This window comes from Takifugu flavidus, chromosome 1 (assembly GCF_003711565.1).
Source record: "Takifugu flavidus isolate HTHZ2018 chromosome 1, ASM371156v2, whole genome shotgun sequence".
Taxonomy (NCBI): domain Eukaryota; kingdom Metazoa; phylum Chordata; class Actinopteri; order Tetraodontiformes; family Tetraodontidae; genus Takifugu; species Takifugu flavidus.
Window position 1 is genome coordinate 1,834,804 of NC_079520.1, and position 17,222 is coordinate 1,852,025.

At 44.8% G+C, this 17,222-nt stretch overlaps 2 protein-coding genes and 1 long non-coding RNA gene across 10 annotated transcripts; 1 reads left to right on the forward strand and 2 right to left on the reverse strand.

Annotated features, from left to right (window-relative positions):
• Window positions 1-318: 318 nt before the first annotated feature.
• LOC130523477 (solute carrier family 35 member F5-like) lies at window positions 319-12,989 on the reverse strand. Of its 7 annotated transcripts, none has more exons than XM_057028978.1 (15): window positions 12,849-12,989; window positions 7,613-7,754; window positions 7,096-7,245; window positions 6,885-6,947; window positions 5,681-5,762; window positions 4,835-5,028; window positions 4,498-4,579; window positions 4,330-4,417; window positions 4,132-4,190; window positions 3,956-4,060; window positions 3,705-3,864; window positions 3,151-3,241; window positions 2,884-3,038; window positions 1,797-1,891; window positions 319-1,639 (listed from the first exon to the last, which is right to left on the reverse strand). In XM_057028978.1, the coding sequence occupies exons 2-14, from the start codon at window positions 7,745-7,747 to the stop codon at window positions 1,813-1,815; spliced, it is 1,443 nt and encodes a 480-aa protein (XP_056884958.1). In that variant the 5' UTR covers window positions 7,748-7,754; window positions 12,849-12,989; the 3' UTR covers window positions 319-1,639; window positions 1,797-1,812. The 7 variants fall into 7 exon arrangements, with proteins under 7 accessions (XP_056884958.1, XP_056884895.1, XP_056885109.1 ...); XM_057028915.1 differs by having other exon boundaries at window positions 12,812-12,945; XM_057029129.1 differs by lacking the exon at window positions 12,849-12,989 and adding an exon at window positions 8,686-8,845 and having other exon boundaries at window positions 4,835-5,025.
• On the forward strand, window positions 9,239-17,122 carry sympk (symplekin). The gene is made up of 27 exons (XM_057027597.1): window positions 9,239-9,447; window positions 9,690-9,807; window positions 9,888-9,953; window positions 10,140-10,193; window positions 10,414-10,487; window positions 10,571-10,697; window positions 10,790-11,039; window positions 11,123-11,293; window positions 11,462-11,701; window positions 11,804-11,955; window positions 12,035-12,185; window positions 12,274-12,490; window positions 12,573-12,723; window positions 12,829-13,064; window positions 13,164-13,245; window positions 13,459-13,572; window positions 13,663-13,810; window positions 13,965-14,125; window positions 14,331-14,439; window positions 14,584-14,684; window positions 14,939-15,029; window positions 15,131-15,232; window positions 15,415-15,602; window positions 15,694-15,870; window positions 15,950-16,027; window positions 16,145-16,315; window positions 16,783-17,122. The coding sequence occupies exons 2-27, from the start codon at window positions 9,745-9,747 to the stop codon at window positions 16,945-16,947; spliced, it is 3,639 nt and encodes a 1,212-aa protein (XP_056883577.1). The 5' UTR covers window positions 9,239-9,447; window positions 9,690-9,744; the 3' UTR covers window positions 16,948-17,122.
• On the reverse strand, window positions 13,415-16,214 carry LOC130524558 (uncharacterized). Of its 2 annotated transcripts, none has more exons than XR_008950170.1 (3): window positions 16,077-16,214; window positions 15,423-15,982; window positions 13,415-13,553 (listed from the first exon to the last, which is right to left on the reverse strand). It is a non-coding gene; the product is annotated as an uncharacterized LOC130524558 (long non-coding RNA). The 2 variants fall into 2 exon arrangements; XR_008950168.1 differs by having other exon boundaries at window positions 13,421-13,553; window positions 14,288-15,982.
• Window positions 17,123-17,222: the final 100 nt, after the last annotated feature.

A 17,222-nucleotide genomic window follows, 5' to 3' on the forward strand; every position in this document is an offset into this window, starting at 1 on the left:
ATCAGCCCCTGGACTGATAAGGTTTAGTAATAGATAAACATTCACAGGCCAAAAATGCTAATATTCTCTTCATTATGTACTGCAATAAATTCTTCTATAAGTTCTGGAACTAAGTGTTTAATGTGGTTTTGACTTGTAGGCCTGAGACAAAACCACATTTGAAAATTTCCACTTTGATTTACGAGTTTTCCTTGGAAATATTTTAAAATGTAGTGGAATCCTATAAACAAGCATTTTTATTTTTTTTATTTTTTTTTTGCAAATTTGACATATAAAAGATGCTTATGACTGTTCAAGCTTAATACCTGGACACAAATCTTTAAAAAGATCATTTTAATAGTGCAGTGTAAGTATGAAAAGAGGCTGGTAAAATAAAAAGAGAAGAAACTCAATAGTTGTTGCAGATAGATTCACAAGAAAAAGAACCTGAGGAGGAAAAACAAATAAAACCAGATAAAAATATAATTTAGTTTCAAAAAACACCAGTGACATAAGATGAACAAGAGTTGAAAACCTTTTTTTTTTTTTTAAAGTTGGTTGATTGGCAATAATGAACAACGTTAACATGTGTCTCTTAAAGTGCTCAGTCCGTTCACGACTCAGTGATCACTTCCTCCACCGTTACAAGAGCGAGTGCAGTTAAAACACCCAATAAAACAGGACGTCTCTAAAAGGAGGAGAGGAATAACATTTACGTTGCACTCCAGCCTGGAACACGTGCACCCTGGACAACATCCAGAGGCAGGCTGATCAAACGGATGCTCGTCGAAGTACAGAGAATACAAAAGAAATACGCTGGTCGGTCCACAAACTCACAGAACGGAACACGTCCAGAACAGGAAACCGTAGTGTTCCGAGGAATTTCACATCAAAACGCGTCACCAACCACAGTAATTACACTCATTTTTAAAAAGGAAATGTTAATTACAGCGCTGGGTGTTTTAGCTTAGGGGGAAAGGTGTAATTGATTCACATTTAAACAGGAATGCTGTGTCAGAGCAACAAGCTAGCTGCTCCCGAGACGCTTCCTCCTTCAATCGTAGTGTTTTTCTATTTTTGGTGAGGTCCACCTCCCGTAGAGGCCTTCAAATGTCAGGGTACAGTATCGTGGGGAGGGTCGGGCGCTAACCCTCCACACCAGCGTGGAGCGGCACTTTGGGTATCATCGGTAACCAGTAGGAATTAAATCCGTTTCCATTTAACTTTTTTAGGCCAATTTGCTGCCAGTGAACAGTTCAGAGTGATCTGGTGTCTGTTTTGTGTATGTATTTATGTGAACTTTCAAACGCTGTGCAACACAACAGGAAAATGGAATGCCTGGACACATCAGAGAGGTTAGTGTGGTGTATCTGCCCCCTAACATGGACCCTAAAGAGCGAGGTTTGCCCCACAGCTGCTCCGTCTCTTAGTGTTGTACCGTTACATCTGCTCATGTGGTGGCGCTACAGTCATCACTGACGGCGTCCAGCAGCCCGAGCGCCGGCTTGAAAACATGACCAGGTCAGTCTGGGATGTGAGCAAAAAAAGGCAGGAAAAAATGTTGCCGTCGCAACGCTGTAAAAAATAAATAGATTTCTTATGAGGCACTGGGGTGGTTCGACCACTCTGGATCCCAAATTGTCCGCTCGGAGATCCAAGCCTGGGGAGACAAGGTGAGATCATTTACATGGTACTCATATTCAAACATGGTGGAGAATTCTCACTTACGTACGTTGCTGATTAGTTTAGGGAAAGAAAATGGAAGATATTGCAGTACAGTTAAATTTAGATAAAAATTGAAGTGCTGAATCACTTACGTTTGATTTTAGATGGTTAACGGAAGCCCCCGTCGCTGGGGGAGATGGTGTTCAGAGGAATAAGGCTCTCACACTGCTCGCTGTCTTCCGGTAGTCTGCAGGCAGGGGGAGCGGCGCGTCAATCATCATCACAGTCATCATCATGACAACCATTACTTTAATTTCCATCCCTCAGCAAGCGTTTACAGAAGAATGGAGGACAGTCAGTGGAGCGGATACATCCGATAAGAGAGCTAACCGAGCGAGGCTGAGTGACAAACTGCCTCCATTGTCCTCATGAGAACATCAGAGAAGAAAAGGACTCCTAAGTGTTAAGGTCAATTTATAGTTAATATGCCACAAAAGCGAAGGACATTTTTGTCTGTCACAAAGTTATTTAAGTGTAAAAGAATTTCCAGCCTAGTCGCGTGTCAACAAACTTCCATTTGCTCCCAGAGTGGAGATCACTGGAGCAGCGTGTTCAGCCGTCAGGAGCACGTCTGTTTACACACTGCTGCTGTGTCTGTCGTTGATGCCATGGCAACCACATTCGATGCTCTTACGGTTGATTAATCAAACAGAACCAAATAAGAGTCTCCTAAATGTTGCCCAGGTACATTTACGCCTCTATCGGTCTAATAAGGTGGCTGAAATCCTCCATGAGCGCGGCCTCAACTGTTGGGGCAGCAGATGTGATCAGTCCAAGAGAAGATCACATGATCCACGGTGGATTTCGAGATGGGTTTACAATCACTTTCCAGTGGTAGCAGCCAGCTCCTTTTTCATTTGCGCCTCTGTTGTGTTGGACTTGATTTGAATCCATTTTTCCCTCCACCCTTGAAACGATCCCCATCGGCTGCGGCTCCACATTGGCTGAACAGCTGGGCAGATGTTCTCATCCTGAAATTTGGCACAGGCGAACAAACCTCTGCCGATGCCAGCCAGAGTTATATTTTAACCTTGTCACTTTAGCCAAAGTGCATCGGGCTGATCTAGAGCTCGTTTTCTCAACTTCCTGAAGGCAGGAGATGTTTTGACAGGAGTTATTTTGTGAAGATCTACTGCATGGAAAAGGATCACCTACGCCTGCGTCTGCAGGATCACGTACCTATGGATGCGATGTTTCCTGCTAATAAAGACGTAAACTCTCCGCAGCGCCACCAGGACGGGATCCCAGTTGTTGTAATGGCACAAGAGCGTGGCGATGAAGAACGAGAGGAAGACGGGAACGGCCCCGGCAAAAAAGAGCCAAGAGAAACGCACCTATCGACAAGAGACGTGTTCCAGCTTCATTTCAACAACACCGACTCAAAGTTGCACATTTTCACCACTTGGAATTTGGTGAAGAACCAAAGAACCGATTAGTGCAAATCACCTTTTGCATGCAAATATCTGCCAAGACTGACAGAGGAATGGTCAAGCTCAACGCCAGAGTTCCAATCAGGGACGACGTGAGGAAACAGCCCCTGTGAAGACAAAAACACGCCAACATTTTAGAAAAGATCCCTTCAACGGATGAGAGAATGTGAATTTTAGCTACTGCATTAGAACTAACAGAGAACTATAAGAACGTAGTCTTTTTTTTTTTCTGAAACAACTGCGATTGAGCAGACGTTGGGTCCTGGCAGACGTTTGGTGTGGACACACCACCCCCCTGTGGTTTATAAGCCGAGTTATTCAGGAGCTACTTGTTTCTCATCCTGATGCTTCTCATTTGTTTGATGCATGGGAGACACGTAGGAAGTGGAACCAGCATCTTCATTTAAACACGGATTATACCTCCTGACTGACTGTGTAACTTATGTGAAGTAAGTGAAGAGGTCGACTGATCTTTGGTTTTCTTTTGATCAAGACTTAATGACATAACTAAAATATAAGAAAATTGAACGATAGATTTTTGAATATACGGCCGCGTGGCCACGTGCTCACCAAAGCCAGAGGAACTCTGAGAGGACTGTTCCAATGAGACCATTAATGAGGATGTAAGGCCACACCATCTGGCTGGGAAGCTCAAAGGCCTCGAAGCCCGTGTAATGGAGCAGGAGGAAGCCGGGCCAAAGGAACAGCAGGTTGAACAGACCCACAAACCCTAAAGGGAAGAAACCTTCCGTCGGTCACGATGCCAACGACTTCATGGACCAACATGCTGGAGCTTGTGTCGATACTGAGGGTTTCCTCACCAAAGAACATTGGGATATCAAGCTTATCCTCCCGATCCACCCGTCTTTTGATCATTACGATGTAGACGGCGTACAGCATCGCCCCGACCAGCGACCATAAGGAGCCTATAATCACCCAGAAGTCCGTTAGATTCAGGAAGAGGCACTGACGGATAACTCACTAAATCCGTGGTTACCTGTGACGCCCTTGTCGTTGTCCATGCTGGAGATGCTCACGAGGGCGACGCCTCCTATGCTGGAGAAGAACATGAAACTGTGACAGATGAAAGATTCTCATTTAAGTAGCAAATGATTTATGAGCTTCGTTGGCAAAACTACATAAGCTTCTTCACCCTGACTGTATCCGCCGAGCTCTGACAGCCGTCAGCACTTACCTCAGAACCACAGCTAACAGTTTGGACAAGGTGAAGCGGTCGTTGCTGTTGCTGGGGAATATGGCTGCGAGGATGAGCGTAAACAGGCCTGAAAGGGAGAACAATCAACCCCAGTGCTCACAACAGCGTCTATTTCCTTCATTAAGCAGTTTCGTTAAGAGCGTTCACCTGAGGTGGATGACAGGATGTTGACGATGGCGACCTGCGTGTCCGACAGGGCCTCCTGATAAGACAGGTTAGCCAGGAACCACTGGAAGAGAAACAGGAAGTGATCTGCTAAGACGTGTACAACACCTTGCTTGTTGAGCCCCCTACTGCTCAGGCCTCATTTCTACAATTTATTCCACCAAATGTGTTGGTTTAAAAAAAAAAAAACGCTTTCTGAAACAAAAACAGCATCCTGGAGCAGTGGAACTTCAAAAAGAGCAGTGGAACTAGATACAAGTTTAGCGTTTTCACATGAAAACAGGGCCAAAAGCTGAGATCTCCTCTGAGGTTCACTCACCACGAAGCAGAAGAAAAAGCTGATCTTGGCCACATCGGTGACGGTGAGCTTTCCTACAGTTCGCAACATGGCCTCGTGGTCTTTGGCCGCTGGGTAGGACATTCGGGACAGTTTGGCCTCCAGGGCTTGAGTAGAAGGAAGCTGACGCACCTCCATGACGTTACTAAAACGCACCCGATGCTTTTTGGAAGCTGCTTGGAGAAGGAGAGGGAGGGAGGTAGGAGAGGGAGAGAGAGGGAGGGAGAGAGAGAGAGAGGGAGGGAGAGAGAGAGAGAGGGGGGAGAGAGAGAGGGAGAGAGAGAGAGGAGAGGGAGGAGAGAGGGAGGGAGGGAGGGAGAGAGGGAGGGAGAGAGAGGGAGAGAGAGAGGGAGGGAGAGAGAGAGGGAGAGAGAGGAGGGAGGGAGAGAGGGAGGGAGAGAGGGAGGTAGGAGAGGGAGAGAGGGAGGGAGAGAGAGGGAGGTAGGAGAGGGAGAGAGGAGAGAGGGAGGGAGAGAGAGAGAGAGAGGAGGAGAGAGAGAGGAGGGAGGGAGAGGAGAGAGGGAGGGAGGAGAGGGAGGAGAGAGAGAGAGGGAGGTAGAGAGAGAGAGAGGAGAGAGAGAGGAGGAGAGAGAGAGGGAGGGAGAGAGAGAGAGAGAGGGAGGGAGGGAGGAGAGAGAGAGGGAGGGAGGAGAGGGAGAGAGAGGAGAGAGAGAGAGAGGGAGGGAGAGAGAGAAATTGATCAACAGACAGAAGATTTGGCTGCATTTATTTGCTCTTTCAGGCACAGTGATGTGAAAATGAGGTCAGCCAAAAGTTGATCTCTGATTCTGCTGATAAACCAACCAAACACAACAGCAACGTACTCACAAGCTTCACAGTCGCCCTTTAAGGGTTCGGAATGATCAGCAGGAACGTCCTGGACCTTCAGGGGAACGTACAGCGGCTCACTCTGAAACAACAGAAGTGAATCACAAACGGGGGAAGCTCCGTTCTGCAGGACCTTTGTGTCACCTTTCAATCTGCTCTGTTTCTCTTCTAAGATGGACAGACAAACGGACATTATAACATTCAACATAAGGATATTTTTGTTATCCACACAGCCTAGAAATGTCTCCCTGGTAAAATACCGGTAGGTAAAACATTTCCACTTTAACTTGTATCTTTTCCCTACTAGCTGCAACATTAGCTGCACCCCAGACAAGGAAGTGACCTCCTCCTCACCAAGTAGACCAGCGTTGTTATTTCTGGTGTAGTTTTTCTGCCCCCCCCCCCCGCCTTCTGTATTCAGCAACAGGTATCACCACCTTCATAGTTGTATGCTGACCTATTGACCTCCGACCCCGCTGACCCACTCAACTCGACTCTACCGGCAGCTTATTCTAATTAATATAATGTATCTCTATGGTCTCTACCTATTCTCTCCTCTCCCTTCTCTCCCTCTCCTCTCCTCCCCCCTTCTCCTCTCTCTCTACCCAGCCCCCCCATCAGCAGGAGGGTCCCCCTACATGAGCCTGGTCCTGCTCAAGGTTTCTTCCTGTTAAAGGGGAGTTTTTCCTGCCACTGTTGCTTGTTGGGGGGTCAGGCTCTGGGATTCTGGAAAGCGCCTAGAAACAATTTTGATTGTAACAGACGCTACATAAATAAAGATTGATTGATTGATTGAATGATTGATTAAATGAACATCTAAGAGCTGCTTAAGATATTTTATACTTTAAGTTTCACAACCAGTGATGCTGCTGAAGACTTTTAAAAGAATCAGCAAGCTACAGATGTCTGTTCAGTGATGTTCAGTCAAACCAGAGCACCATCATCACCCAGACAACCGGAAGATAACAGTTCCACAAAACAGTGAAACAAGCTTTTAGTACTGGATTTGATGTCAAACTAAAACATAACTTGTGACAAAGTCATGAAAAATAAAAAACTACAAACTACAGTGATGATAAAAAAAATAAATCTTCAAAATATTAGATCTCAAAGCAAAGATCTAAAAATACTGTCCTCTAGTTCGCGCCAAAAAAAACAACCAAAACGTGAGAGATTTATGTCAGAAAACAGAATAATTACATACCAAACAATTATTTACAGTACTGTCAGTGGCGCACGGTGCAAAATAAGCCTCAGCATCAGCAAACTGCAAGAACAAGTGATTCAAATCGTCATCTTGGTGACAAACAACCACAATTTCAAAATGTCATAAAATGGACATTTCAACACAGACCTGTAGAAGCACACACTGCCCCCCCCTCCCCCCAGCAGTGTATTAATGGGTAACCACTTACAAATGCAACGTGGCGACGCTTCAGAGAGCCGGTGCACTGCTGCCTCCAGGGACGCCACAGCAGGAAACCCAGCAAATACAGCACAAACATGGAGGTCTTGGTAAAGGTGCTGAAGAAGGGTTTGTTGTATTCCTGCTGCTTGAAAATGTACTAAAGGAAGAATCCACAGGGAGATACAGTAAGGACACGGCTGGAGAGCCTTATTAATTTGGATTTCAAGTTTATCAAAAAAGAATTGTGAGACTTATACCATTTTAAATGAGTGCAGTACTGTTTAAAGGGCTCGTGTGCCTTATATCTGCTAATATTTCTAGAATTTTCTGATGCTGTCAATCAGCAGCCTCATTTGCTGATGTATAATCACTAGGAGGCTGAAATTTAATGTTTTCATTGTTGATGTGGGCATTTTTTGCAAAATAGGTCTGACTAAGTGCAACATCTGCATTTTTAAGTCGATTTATTCCTCAGTGAGTGTTTGTATGGATAAATTGTCATCTCGTGCTGCTGCCGTGCTTACTGAGGTCAGCTCAGAGGAGGCGACCCAGATGACATCAACCAGCAGGAGGATCAGTAGGCCAAGAAGCATCCGTCTGCGCTGTGCCGCAGGACCACTCTGGGAGCTCTTCCGGTTCATGACGAACACCCACTCCATCAGGTGGCTGGCATGTAATACACAGACAAATGTGTGGATCAGTTCATTCATTACTATCATCCACTAGTTATTCCCAGGATAAATAAAACTTACATATCAAATCAGTTCAGTGCTACCAACCACTAGCAATGAAAATGGTTATAAAACATAATAACTAACAGAACCTCTTGTCTTGAACCAGCAGTTTAAGAAGATAATTTTCTTAAATATTTGTTAGGTTAAATGTTGATATTCAGAAAATTAAAGCAGATTCATTGTAAATAATAGAAGCCCCCCAAGGTTTTTAATGGGCTCATCACTATTGTCAACTTTCTTCCATTACAACATTCAACTTCAGACTCATTTACACCACCTAAGGACAAGCTTGAACAAAGATCTAGAAATATGAAATGAAAGCAACCTGGAAAATAAAAGGTAAAGTCTGTAATTACAATGCTTACATTACACCTAATTGTGATATAATAGACCCATTTACCTGGAAGTGTGACAGTCCGAAAAGTTATTCTCAAACAAAGACCATGTTGTGAAATGTGAAATAAACCGACAAACAACAAATGCAATCAGCAACGCTATTCATGCTGCATATCAGTGTCACATAGCTGTTTGAGCTGTATTTATATTTAACTATAAACTGCACTGAAAACTCGAGCTGCAGTGTTTATACATATTGTTAGCGTGGGTAACATATGTCTCTGCTTTTCGAAGTCTGCGTCCGGCAGCTGAGCGCTAGTTGAAAGTCTTGCATGTGAATTATTCTTAAATAAAAGAAACCCATAAAGTCGGCTGCACGTTTACGCAGTTAGTAGATGCTTCAAGTTAAAATATTGGAGCTAACGTTAGCAAATAGCGATCATTGACTGGCTAACTTGCGATGACCAGCTTATTGCTGAGAAGTTGGTTGAATAAGCCAGTTTAAAGGTTCGATCACACGTTCTCACCTGATAACGCAACGTCCTTCATTTACTTTGTCTTAGTACTAAATTGCGTCATCGTTTAAAGCTAAAATATTGACTAGCAAAGTATAAATTTACAGCAGAGCGATTGACGTCCCAGCGCTTGTAAACATTAGCACACCCTGCCCTCTTCATGATCAGGTGACATCACCCACGTGGTGCTGATGCTGCTGGGATTTGTAGTCTTAATGATGACTTTTCATTAATGTTTGTCTGCCTTGTTAGCAAATTAACTCAAAACGTTATAAACGGATTTTAGTGACATAATTGTTGATAAAGGGCCAAGAAAGAGCTGATTAAATTTTGGAGATGTTCCGAATTCCGGAGGGTCTTTGATCTTCCAAAGATTCCAAAGATGATGTGTGGAAGATAGAAAATCTACTTAGGAGGTAAAGGAATTAGTAGTATTAACTCCAACAACAATGTTGGTTGTTCAAAGATTATAGTGTTTAACGGTTCTATCTATCCTAAATCCGACTCGGTAGGTGGTGATATTGCTGCTTGAAATATGTAGAAAACTGCGACGAAGAAGAACTAGAACTAGAAGAAGAAAAGATTGTTTGCGCATGCGCGAAAGCGATATGGCGCAGGTCTGGTTCCGGATGCAGATTGGGTACCGACAGGCAGCTTCCATAATAAGTTAGATAAGCTGTTATTCTTACAAAACGTATTGTACAAATTGTAATGTCCTATATTAAATCACATTCATTCACTGTTTCTAAGCCGAAGTAAAGAATCATTGTAACGGTAAGTATATATCTCAGTTGGACTATAATGTGCACAGAGCTCCTGAGGTTAGCAGAACGCTAGCATGTTAGTAGCGCGCCACAAAGAATCTATAGGCGAAACAGCCTAAAGTCATGTAAATATGACTAAACATTTAACTAAAAGCTAAAATCCTCCACATACCTCACCATGTAAATGCCCGGTTCTTCTGGACCAGACTAACCTATCATTGCTAAGTGATAATCATGCTCACTTGTTTACAGTGTATTTTGGAGTCTGAAGATTATGCCTATATTGTAAGAGAAACCTTGCAGCACAATGGACATGCCTACTCAAGAGGAGGCGACTCCTAGTGACATCGATATGACGACGAGTGAAAGGGTATGCACTAACATTTAAGTATTAGATCTGGGTTAGCAATTAGCGTCAGATCGCACCTTAAGTCTGCATTTCCATTTCAGGTGGTTGATCTTCTTAATCAGGCTGCCCTGATTTCTGCAGATGAAAAACTAACCATTCTTAAACAGGTTTGTAGTTGCTTCAAAGCCATTACTTATTGTTGTGATTTTTTTTTTGTAAAGTCAAACATTTGATACTTCAAAACGAATTGAGCATGTAGACTGGAGCATATTGAGGGAGTGGAAGGAAGGCCATAGATGCTGTTGTCCAGTCTGGATGAGATAAATGTGTGGAATAAAGTTTATTATTTCTAGGTCCAGGAGCTAATCATCAATAAGGACCCCTCCCTTCTCGATAATTTCTTGGATGTAAGTAAACCCGTATGCTGATTTTTTCCCAACTAACTAATGAATGAATACATTAAAAATGAGTGAATGGTCATGTTAGTTGGGTTTCTGGACAAAACAATCAAACCATTGTGTTTAAATCCTCGAGGGAAAAAATGCTTGTGTTTTTTGTGTGCGTCTGATCTGTATTTTTATGCTGATTTCATGTCATGAATGAAATATTTCATTCATATCTCTATAGGAAATGATTGCCTTTCAAACTGACAAATCTATTGAAATAAGAAAATTTGTCATTGGCTTCATAGAAGAAGCATGGTGAGTTACTAGAGTCAAAGTTTCACTTAGGTTAATGAATATAGGCCGCTGTTTAACCTTTCACCTGGTTTCATCTTATCCAGTAAGAGGGACAACGAACTCCTCCTTCGCCTGATTGCCAATCTGAACATGTTGCTGAAGGATGAAGGTGTGAATGTGGTGAAGAAAGCCATCCTCACACTCACTCAGCTGTACAAAGTTACTCTTCAGGTAAATACACTTCTAACTGGTTCAGTTCTTCGCAGAGATAAGTTATCACTGACGTCTCTTGTCTCCCCCCCACTCCGTTTTCTCCCTGCCAGTGGTTGGTTCGCTCTAAAACGGTGTCGGAGAGGCAGGAGGCATGCTGGGATCTTGTCACGCAAATGAAAGGGGACGTCCTTGCCTTGTTGGATTCTGAAAACGATGGCATTCGCACTCATGCCATCAAATTCACAGAATCGTTAATCATCACTCTGTCAGCACGGACATCAGATTCGGACATTCCGAAGCGTCAGGAGAGTGACATCAGTTTGGATAAAGTTCCCAAAGATCACTCGTACATTCGTTATGGTATGGATGATTAAAATAACAGCTGTGAAGAGAGTGTTGACACGGTCTTTCATCTGCTGAGACTGTTGGATGTGTATCGGCAGATGTTTTATCTGAGGAGGGGAAGTTGGCACTGGAAAAGCTGCTGAAGTTCATGATTCATCCGGCCATTTCCAGCATCAACCTCACCACCGTGCTGGGCTCTCTGGCCACTGTGGCTCGTCAGAGGCCAATGTTCATGTCAGAGGTGGTGCAGGCTTATGAGACATTACACGGTGGGTGATCTAACGCAGCACTGAGTTCCAAAAAAACATATTTGGCCAGAATATATTTTTAAAATGACTCATTATTGAAAATGTCACTCCCAGTCCACCACCAGTTGCCCTCCTTCCAATAAATAATGTCAGAACTACTAAAATGCTTGTATGTTTCACCCCTTGCAGCAAACCTTCCTCCCACTCTGGCCAAGTCTCAGGTCAGCAGCGTAAGAAAGAACCTGAAGCTGCACTTGGTGTCAGTCCTCAAGCACCCCTGCAGCCTTGAATTCCAGGGCCAGATCAGCACTCTGCTGCTGGACCTGGGGATGCCGCAGAGCGAGATAACGCGTTCCACCCCGGCTCCACGTGAACCGCGCAAAAGAACTCGCCATGAGCAATACACAGAGGGAAAGAAGGTCAAGATGGGTGAGTCCTGACTGTTGTCAGACACTTAGGTCCAATTATTGATATTTAGCAACTTTTTTGGATGCAGCGCATTCTGCCTGATTTTAAAAACACTTAATGCAGAGCCAGCCTTGATGGAAGATGACGATGATAAAGAGGAGCCGGCCCCCCTGGCAGTCCCTAAACCCACCACTGTTCCAGTGGCCCAGTCTGCGATCGATCTGACTGCAGAATTCCTGCACCCGCTGCTCAACCCCGAAAATGTGGCCAACCTGGTGAGCGGCAGAGCCACCTGATCTTCTTCAAATGTCTGTATCAGAAAGGACCTCGTCACTCGTTCCTGTCTTATTTCAGGTTCTCATCAGTATGGTGTATCTACCGGATGTCATGCCAGCATCCTTCCAGGCCACATACACTCCGGTGGAGTCCGCAGGCACCGACGCCCAAATTAAACATCTGGCTAGGCTAATGGCTACACAGATTACTGCAGCAGGAATGGGTCCAGGTTAATCACCAAGACAGTTGGCATTAAAATGTTGTCACTCTTGGGGAAAACATTTTTATATATTAATGTTTTGGGTTTTTTTTTTTAGGACTGGAGCAGTGCAAAGCCAGAGAGAACGACGCGGGCAGAGAGGACGTCGACGATGAGTCTGGTTCTAAAGACCACCTCATCAAGCGTAAAATCCCAACTGTGATGATGGGACAAGCAATTTCTGTGGTGGGAGGTTACACAGAAAAGGCTGAGGAGACGGCGCCCGCAGCAGTGAAGAGGCTCCCTGAACCCATCCTTCCTACAACACAAACCAAGTCAGCCGTTAAAACTTCTGGCAGCCCTCTGCTGTGGCCGTAGTTTTAACCTCTAACGCTCCGTAATCTTGTCCTGTTGCAGACTGGCTGGAACTAGCGGAAGGAAAAAAGTGTTCAGACTGTCTGATGTCATCCAGCCTTTATCAGAGAGCCAGATCGAAGCCTTGACCTCCAAAGCAATCAAACGTATCCTGCATTCAGAGAAGGCCATCGCTCAAAGTGGCATGTCCCATGTAAGTGAGCCTGCCGGTGTAGTCAAAAGAAGCCATTTTGCGTGGCTGGAGTGCCACCAAGTAAAATCTGTAAAGGTGAGAACCTCAATTGAATATGTGCTGCAGGTTCGAGTGAAGCTGCTCACCAGGCTCGTGACACAGTTTGATGGGATGATGAAAGACGACGTGCTCAAGTTTGTCCTGGAGGACATCAGGGCGAGGAGCGACCTGGCTTTTTCTCTCCTCTACCAAGAGTACAACACTTATCTCAGCCAGCTGCCATCCGGGCTGCTGGACAGCTACGACCACTGTCTCTACACTCTTCTGTCAGGCCTGCAGGAGAAACCAGAGCAGAAAGACGGGTAAGAACAAAGACGATTATTTAAACCTGACCTTACATGGACCTTGTATCTGTCTGCTGAAGCTGAGGCACATTTGGGGTCCTGTCCCGTTTCTTCCAGACTTTTTACAAAGCTGGTCTTAGAAGCTCCTGTTATAACAGAATCAGCACTGGAAGTAATACGACGTTACTGTGAGGATGAGGTAAGGGACGCCCAAACCTGCACATCACGATGATCCCTCACTCAGGTCAATTGTCTTTCATTTAAAAGATCAGCATGATGTACATCTACCGGAGGGGAATAAAAATATAACATACTGTACTTAAACACACAAGTGCAGGTCAATTTTGGGGTTTACCAGGTAATGCTGGTCGTGCCTCTCGTAGCCGTTTCACTGATGAAACCTTCATTTCAGTCCCGTGTGTATTTGGGCATGACGACTCTGAAGGAGCTCATCGTCAAGCGACCTTCCAGGCAGTTTCAGTACCTGCACGTCCTTTTGGATCTCAGCTCACACGAGAAAGAGAAGGTGATAACCGTTAGACTGTATTCATGGCGAATTATGTCTTTAGTCTTGTTATTTCTTCATCTCTTGTGTTGTGTGTTGTATTTTTCCCAGGTCAGGACCACTGCCCTGGCTTTTCTTAAGAGAATGTATGAGAAAGATCATCTCAGGGACTATATTGAGAAGTTTGCCCTTAACTACATGCAGTTGCTTGTCCATCCCAACCCTCCCTCTCTGCTGTTTGGGGCTGACAAGGACACAGGTGAAGGACAACCTTTGAGGATAAAAACATCTTAGATAACTTCTGTGATGTGACAGCTAGCATTTTTCCCTGCATTGTTAGCAGTGTTTTTAGAAACAAGCTGTATTTAAAGCGCCATCGTTGTTCACCTCAGAGTGTTTTGTGTGTGACACAGAGGTTGCTGCTCCCTGGACTGAGGACACAGTCAGACAATGTCTCTTCCTCTATCTGTCCTTGCTGCCTTTAAACCACCAGCTGGTGCACGAACTGGCTTCTGTCTACACGGAAGCCATTGCTGACATCAAACGCAGCGTGCTGCGAGCGATAGAGCAACCTGTAAGTCTCTTCTCACTCCTGCACACGCATTCATTATTCATTATTAAACTACGGGAATCCTTTTTTTCCCCTTCTAAATCCTCAACTGTCAGGATTGTTTTTGGGTGCTGATGTCTGTTTCCTAGCAACTGGGGTTAGTTTTAATGCGTGTGTTGCCCCTACTGGGTTTCTTGGTTTAAAATGTGTTGAATTTTGTTGGTTGCAGATTCGTGGAATGGGGATGAACTCCCCTGAGCTGCTGCTGTTGGTGGAAAACTGTCCTAAAGGAGCAGAGACGTTGGTCACCAGATGTCTTCACATTTTGACAGATAAAGGTAAGAAAGCCAGAGAATGTAATGACACGTTCTGATTCCTACAGCAGACAAAACATGTTATGACTTGATGAATGACAACCCACGTGGACACGAGTGCTGTAAAAAGATCATGGCGTGTAAAACTAGTTTCTATCTTGCTTTCAGTGCCTCCGTCTCCAGAGCTGGTGGAGAGAGTGAGAGACCTTTACCACAAACGGGTGCCTGATGTTCGCTTCTTAATTCCAGTCATAAATGGCCTGGAGAAGGTAAAAACCCTTTTTGACTTATCACCCTAATGCTTGCTAACCCTCCATCAGTGTTGTAAAATTAGGTTGAGGTAAACATCGTACACGCATGTGGCAGACGTGTTCTGCTTTTGATAAGTTCAGAATATCCAACGCAGCTAACGAGACGGAAAAGCTGCTTTATATTCAGATCTTTGATTGGAAGAGTTCCAATCTCAATAACTAATTATTAAATGACTGAAAATCGTGGTTTGGTCTATTGTTTCCCTGTATAGAGTGAAGTCATTCAAGCTCTCCCCAAGCTAATCAAACTCAACCCCATCGTGGTGAAGGAGGTGTTCAACCGTCTGCTGGGGACTCAGCACAGTAAGTGATGAATGGCCATCAGCCTCGTGCATGGCCACGTGCGCTGGCTGGCTTTATTCAGCAGAGGGGCTCTAAACTCCCGACCGTGGGCTGTTTTTCAGGCGAGGGAAGCTCGACTGTGTCTCCGCTCACCCCGGGAGACCTGCTGATCGCTCTACACAACATCGACTCCAACAAGTGCGACATGAAGTCGATCATTAAAGGTCAGGTTCTGACTTGATTTGTATATAGTTCTTTCAATGAATCATTCCATATAATATTAAGGCATTGAAATAAAGGTAAAGAATTGGAGCCACGTTATTTTAATAATATACAGTACAATGATTGTGAGCACGTTATACACAACAGAGGTGTTTGTGAACTGTGGTCGTGTTCTTCACCCCAGCTACCAACCTTTGCTTTGGCGAGAAGAACGTATACACGTCGGAGGTGTTGGCGGTGGTGATGCAGCAGCTGATGGACCAGAACCCTCTCCCCATGCTGCTCATGCGGACCGTCATCCAGTCCCTCACCATGTATCCCCGACTAGGGGGCTTCGTCATGAACATCCTGTCCCGCCTCATCATGAAGCAGGTCTGCATTAAACCCCCAGCCCAAATATTCCTGGTTTCTATAGCAACCACTTTCCCTGGTCTCACACTCGTCACTCCGGACTCCCGTGCAGGTGTGGAAGTATCCCAAGGTGTGGGAAGGGTTTGTGAAGTGCTGCCAGAGGACGAAGCCTCAGTCGTACAGCGTCCTCCTGCAGCTCCCCTCCGCTCAGCTCACCAGCATGTTTGAGCGCTGCCCAGAAATGAGGGAGCCTCTGCTGCAGCACGTGCACTCGCTCACGCCCCACCAGGTAACCTCACGTCAAACGTCCTACGACTGGATTTCAGTTTGCTGCTAACGGCTTCTGTGTTGTTTGTCCTGGGGAGCAGCAAGCTCACATACCTACCTCCATCATGACGGTGCTGGAAGGAGAAAAGAAGCCAGACGAGCCTGTCATGGAGAGCGAGGTATTGCCGGATGATATATGAAGAGCCTTGGATGTGAAGTGCAACCCACTGTGTCGGTTGGGTGGGCCTTGATTTTAGCGTCGTTATGACCGTGTCTCCTTTCGCCTGTAAACACAGTTGGAACCACTGTCTGCAGCAGTTGAAGAGCAGGTTCCTGACTCGCCCTCTCAGGAGACGTCAGTCCAGCAGGTGACCGACGTGAAGGAGGATGAAGAACCGATGGAGCAGGAAGAATCGACTCCAGTCATACAGGAAGAAAGTGACCCCGTTTCCCAAGAGACCCCAAAGGTTACAGTTCACCTCCTTTTCTTTGTACTTCAGCGAACTAATTATGTGTGAACCTGCTCCTTTTCTCTACCTGAATATATGTTTCAACATTTAAATTGGGGGTTTAATAACGTGAAGGACTATCTATGCACTGTTGCATCAGAACGGGAATATTCAGGATGCAGAATAAGGAGTTTTTGTAGTAGGAAAGGCTGAGCTGTGTGTTAACTGCAACTAAATGAAACATTTGCTGCTATTTATCTTTTTAACCTTCACACAATGGCTGTTCGGATTTCTTACATAATGACCAGATAAGATTAGTGAAACGGACTGAAGCAGCATTATCCTCTTTAACAATCCTAAAACATCCGGTCTTAAAAGATGTTACTAGTTGTTTTTATTAGCAAAATTGTTGTATATTAAAAATTGAGATAAACGTTACTACTATTATTGTTTTGTCCCGTAACCTCAATGTTGTTTGTGTTCAGGTGGATGTAGCTGAAGAATCAACAATGTCACCTGAGCGGGAGTCGCCTGAGGAGCTGATGGAGACGTCCCAGCCTGAAGCATCGCCACCCCAGGAGCCTGAAAAGGACGTTGAGGCTGCTTCTAATGAGCCCGAGGCTGAAAGTGAAAAAGAAACTGTTGAATGAACATCACCATTTCAACCCTCTATCCTGTCCAGCAGACCCACTGATCAAACATAAAGGAATATAGGAATAAACCTAGTTGAACACGGACGTTTGTGCAAAAATTCGTATTTTCATTTGTACTGGCAACTTTACTGGCTGTGAAACACGGAGTCCCAAATAAACATTTTTGATATGCTCTTGCTGTTTGCATTTAAAGATACAGTATATACAATTATTGAGGTATTGATGTAGCTACAAGAAACGCCCCTTCATCTGTACGTTATCAAGCACTGATC